The 6,000-nt window shown below is 34.5% G+C and overlaps 1 protein-coding gene across 2 annotated transcripts in view; it reads left to right on the forward strand.

The window, feature by feature from the left end:
• LOC149787855 (uncharacterized) overlaps positions 1-4,953 on the forward strand; it is a 45,042-nt gene extending 40,089 nt beyond the window's left edge. Inside the window, exons 4-6 of one of the 2 annotated variants that reach the window (XR_016424116.1) lie at positions 2,760-2,989; positions 3,568-3,744; positions 4,248-4,376. Coding sequence is in view for 1 of the 2 variants with exons in the window: in XM_089974079.1 (XP_089830205.1) it covers positions 2,760-2,989; positions 4,248-4,940 (923 nt within the window). In the remaining variant the exon portion in view is untranslated. Of the gene's footprint in view, positions 1-2,759; positions 2,990-3,567; positions 3,745-4,247 lie in introns of both variants that reach the window. The other variant, XM_089974079.1, reaches the window with a different exon arrangement.
• Positions 4,954-6,000: the final 1,047 nt, after the last annotated feature.

The raw sequence follows: 6,000 nt of genomic DNA on the forward strand, positions 1-6,000 counted from the left end.
CATTAAGCACCATCCCAGAAACTGCGAACAGAATTTGACTGAAGACATCTTTACATGAAGGCTCTTTAAAACTGGCATACATATACTGCAGATCCACCATTTAATATTGCCATGTTTACTAAAAGTAGTTTCTCATATCAAGAAAATCAATGCCCTGTTTACCATGATTTTAACAGGCATCCTTGAGAGGACACATCTCCTGTATGGTCACCTCGATCAATTCCACAAATATGCTTGTCTTTTTTTTAACGACAGATTGATGAAATAAATATCATGCAGTAATGATCATACTAGGACCAAAATGCATCTGAAGCTGCTTGAAACTGTACGTAGTGTTTAGACTGTTAACATAAGTATTTCTGGAGCTTGTGATGATAATTGTATACAGTACAGATTTAAGCATGAGAACACCCACCCACCCCATTGCCATAGCAAAATATTAAAGGTAGCCAACTACTGCTAAATTATAAAATACGATGATTTTTATGCAGTATCTGATATTTTTACTTGATGTGATCAATGGTTGACAAAATATTTTGTTGTAAATGTACATGTCAAACCATTCCCCGTAGGTCATGTACAACTTGAATAGTTTTTGTGACTCAAGTATATGTGATATCAAAATAAGAACCTTGCATTGTGAATCACTTTTGTTCTACCAGTGTCAGGTGTGAAGTTTTTATAGATTGTTTTCTGATTGCATCAAGGGAAGGTGTGTTGTTGGTGGATGTAGCAATGGGAGTAAGTCTTCAGCATCTTAATATTTAAGAAAGAATAAAATAATATCAACTAGCTATTTCTTTATCAGCAAAACTTTAATAGAAAATATATTAATTCTGTTCAAGGCTGAAGATGTTTAAATCTTTAGCCATGTTTTTACAATACATGCAGTTTATTTTCCAGAAAAAATTGGATGAAAAAGTTTCATCAGCAGCAGCTGTTTTTAAAAATCCATGATTAAATTTTCTTCGTAAAACGTTTTTGTTGTCATTTGGATGCCTTTGGTTAAATGTTGTTCACTTCATTAGCATGTCTGTCTAAAGTAGACATATTGATATTATTAAGTCACATTATTAGTAAAGATGTCTACACATATTTTAATAAATTTTTTATTATTATTATTATTCAAAAAAATGAAATAAAACATAGGTTTAAGTCACAACAAGGAGGGAATGAGGGTAGATTGTGAGTGGTCCCTGAAAAATGCATTGAAGGATACTGAGTTCAAGCTGAAACATTTCAAAAAATAGAATATCAGATGCTATTGATTTTATTATCAGGTCAGAATCAAATCAGAATGAAATTTACTGAATCCTCATATTCCTTGGAGAGAGACAGAGTGAAGAATTGTCAAAGCCAGACAACTACAATAATAGATTAGGCAATGTAGGACTGGCAGTCTTGTGTCCTGATTTTGTCATTTTCCCACATTATTATTCATTTCAGCAATACATTTAGCTCAATATTTATGGACAATTATCAGTCAATTAATTATCAAACTAACACTGCTATTTGCTGAGCTATCATGGGGACTGTTAAATATAATGCTTCAAGTCAAATGGCTTCATTTAATATAATTGATACCTTCCTCAAACATATTCAGAAATTATCAATTATTAGTTGTCCAGTTATACCACTTCTGCTCTTAGATAATTGCTGGGCTATGATTGGTCAAATGCTACATTCCCATGTTAGATGGCTTTATGTCATGTTTATGGCATATGAATCTAAACACACATGCATTGAATAAACAAGGCTCTTTTTAAATTGTCCAGATGTATAACTGATGTTAAGACAATTGATCCTTTATTTGGCATTGAACTTTTACATTTGTACAAATGGTTTGCACGTCTTTTTTGTGAAGAAATTAATTCAGAAACACATAAAGTGACCTTTATGTGGTGATTTTTGCAAGATTTTGCGATGCAAGTCAGTGCTAAATATAAACATTAATGGAACTTATAAAGAAAATGAAAATATGTCATCCGAGATCGTCAGCCATACTTAATGGGAATATATAGATCATTACATTACCAAACAAAAGCAAGTTATACTAGTACTATCACTGACTGTCATATTCAGAAGCCATGTTGCCAACTTTGGTTCCTTTTGTGACATCACAAGCTCATGCAAGCATATTAGGTTGTTGATGAAAAGCTGCTTCTGTGGAGGTTGAATATGGTGGCAATTAAATAACTTTATCTCCTAATCCAATATGCATAAAGTCTTTTCATAGTATACATAAAATGTTTAACAAATTAAGATTCCTGGTTATAGTGTATAGCATTCAGGTTGCCTTTAAACTTAATTGGAAATTGGAAATATAATCCTTGAACCTAAATTTTGAGTCAGAAATTAAAATTTTAAATATCAAAGATGTATGCAGTCTAGGTCAGGTCTGTATATAGAAATGCATATAAGATATCAAATTTTCTTGGATTGTAAACTCAACAAAATATTCCTCATTTGGTTGCATGGTAAGATGAGACATAAGTATGTTCTCAAAGTCAGTTGGTTTTATTTCTTAATGCATGTGGCAGATTTTCTCGAATTTGATGAAAATCTGAACAGAAATTGTTTTTTCGTACTTAAGAATGTTTGATGTTTCTGAAGATTACTTCTGAATATTTTCTAAATATTAATAATGCCGCTTTGAAGATGACCTTGAGTATTTTCTGCATGACATTTTTGGTATTTTCGTAAAATAGCAGTACCATCCAATTGCTGTTTTAAATAGACTATATTTGTCTCCATTACAGAGCACAAGTTGTATAATCTTGTCATACTTGGTGACTTCAACACCTATGTTGATTTTGAGTGGCCAGTCGCCATGCTGACTGGGGAAGCAGGTACAAGAGATAAACTGAACCCATGTTTACATGGATTAGGAATGTTATTTCCATCAGTAATATCTCAAATTGGCAGATTTAAAGATGCATGGGCAGCGATTCATAATGACAGAAAAACAGGATTTACCTTCAGTAATATGGTGAGTATCATTTTTATTATGCATGTGATAATGGGATGTAAAAATCTTTAAGAGAAGAAAACACCTTTTTTTTTAGATAAAAGTGGTTTTTCCATTGTGGCAATTTCAGATTTGTAACTACAAGCTGTAGGAAATGCCTGTTCCAATATGAAAAATATTCAGAAGGTTTTGTTCTCTCTCTCTCTCTCTCTCTCTCTCTCTCTCTCTCTCTCTCTCTCTCTCCCCCTGCTCAGCAATTTAGTGATGAAGGTGAATAAACTAGAAAATTACATGTAGCACTAATGGTGCAAAAAATTCAGTGTATACATTTATGAAATGTTATTTTAATTATTTTGTATTTTTCGATTTAGGCTTCAATAATTCAACTAATATGTGCCAGTTCTTTTCTGTTTGTATAAAACTTACAGACCATAATCTGATTTGGATAATGAGACAGAGACCCATTTAACCTTATACATAATGATAGCAGCAGCAAAACCAGTATGATAGTACTAGTAGTACTACTACTACTAGTATTAGTTGTCTTAGCAGTGCTTAAATATCTGATAACCTAATGCTTGGGGTCCCTCTAATTTCAGATTGGGCCCCTCCTGTATTCTAAAGTGAGGTACCCATCAGGCTTCTTGAAATAAATAAAAAGACTGCTTTGGTGGCCTAAGTGTTTAAAGCATCTTCCTCTGATGTGGGAGGTTGCAAGTTCGAACCCCAGCTGAGTCATACTGTGGCATGACAGGGTTTGTTATGCCGTCACTGTGGTAGGTGTGGGGTGGGGTGCTTCCAGTATTTATTTAAATTATTGTAGAAGTCCCACTCAGGCTCGATTTTGGTTGGAAGTTAAATTAGTGAAAGATAGATATAAACTCTGAGCCCCCAGTCAGCAATGTCAATGGTTGAATGATTGAATATACAAAAAAGTGAGATTCGACTAATAACAATTTAATGACAATTCAATAATCAAATGATTAAAATTTCCCAAGTACTCCCCTTCTGCTCGACTCTGTGATAGCCTATTGCATCATTTGACTTGTAGTGTGAGATAGCTTTCCACCTGTCCTTGTATTCTACTCATCAGTGTATTCTTCTCTCCTACTGTGACAAAACCAAAGTAGTGAATAAGATTTATCAAGCTAATATTTCTTGAGAAAGTTTTGACTTTTTATGGTTGTAAAGTGTTTGTAATTTACAGCGTCTGTTTAAATGTGTAGTATGGTGCAGGTTTTCATGCTTTGAGTACGTCACATCTTTTCTTTATTTGCAGCCAACACCAGGTTATGAAAGTCGACCTGACAGAATTCTCATCAGCAGTAATTTCCAGGTTATGGATGTAGCGCTTTCTGGCAATGGATCCTACTACAGACAACATTTCCAAGGCACTATTCATTACCATAGATTCATTACAGTTATTGAATCAGCCTTTCTCTCGCATATGGGATACTCTGGATATCCCTGTTTACAGGACTGTGGACCCCATGGCTCTTGTCGCTGTGGAATCTGTGTCAGGGGAGGTAATCAAAACAACTGTAATATACCGGAATGTGATGAATGCAGTGTGGAAACTTTCTATAACATTTTATTCCTTATTGTGATATTTTTTATTATCATACTCCACTTATTAATATCTGTGATATTTATTCTGATAATTGGAGCAGGATCCTATGGCAATTCTGTGTATACCATACTGGGATGCAGTTGCTGTCTTATGAATCCCAAATTATTTTTCAGTGGAATTTATAACCAGAAAAGAAGGCACAAGTTCTTCAGATTATGCAAACTGTGGCCAATATTTAATTTGCCTCCTTATTTCCAGCTTTTCCTGGCCATCACAATGAGTGTTATTTTCTATTTTTATACAAAGTCATCTCTTTCACGGATAATCAACCTTGTTTATTTAGCAATGGATGAAGAATTTTTTCCTTCAGATCACTTGATGTTAACTGTGTACATTCAATAAAGTTAAATTTACACATTGTATATTTTCTTTTATCGACCATTTAATCTGATATGCCATGAATCATCCTGTGCATTTCCTGAAATATATTTATAAGATACTTTTATTTTTTATTTTCAACAAATGTCTGATTTTTAACAATGCAGATTGCAGCTTGGCTGTTGTTTTTTGATGTTGGATAGCCGTCAAAATTTGCTTTTTAAATCTCTAGACTTCATGTTTTAATGGATTTGATTGAATTTTATATCGCAGGCTATCCATTAACCTCCACATGTGTTGGTACTGTGTAATGAGGCTTGCATGTCCTGACAATTCTGAAAGCTATTCTGGCATGGGTTTCGAACCCTGGCAGGTTCAACCAAGGCTGGGGTGGGGGGGAATTGGCAAAACCATGTATGTGGTCCTTCAGCTTGGGGATTTGGTATGGTGCCAGCAACTCCACCCCATAAAAACAAACCATTACAGATACTGCAGAAACGTCAGCTCCAACAAGAAGAACTCCAAGTAAAGAACTCCAGTCCACTATTAGGTATCATGACAGCTTCTGATGAAAACCAGTTTTATTGAGTTAGGGTCTTGACCAGCAGTTTTTAGGACCGAAATCTATGGTTGCATGGAGTGTCCACACCATATTTGAAACATCAAAATGGCATGAGTCATCGATCAGATGAACAAGTACAAATTGGATAAAGACAGTGATGACTTGAGCGAAGCAAAAACCGTGGGTTAAGACCATTGACCTAGATGGTGGGAGTTAGTTGCAGCCTTATGTCCCAGATGGGATGAAGAGGACTAACTAACTATCCATTAGGATCTCAGCTGAATTTAACCTGCATTTGCAACAGCATGTGAGAGTAGTTGCCCTTTTTCAGTTCAATTTTGCATCATGGTATTCTTCTTAACGTGCTTCTTTCTGGTTTACAGCCTTAAATTTAAGTTGGATATCAGCAATGTTTTGAATTTCCATAATGTGCCATTAATATTAAACAGAGTTATATCCCCTTCTAAAATTAAAATGCACCAACATTCTTGATACAAATTTGATGTACCTCAAGATCTTGGC

Source organism: Sinohyriopsis cumingii, chromosome 11 (genome assembly GCF_028554795.1).
Source record: "Sinohyriopsis cumingii isolate HCF-2022 chromosome 11, ASM2855479v2, whole genome shotgun sequence".
Lineage (NCBI taxonomy): Eukaryota > Metazoa > Mollusca > Bivalvia > Unionida > Unionidae > Sinohyriopsis > Sinohyriopsis cumingii.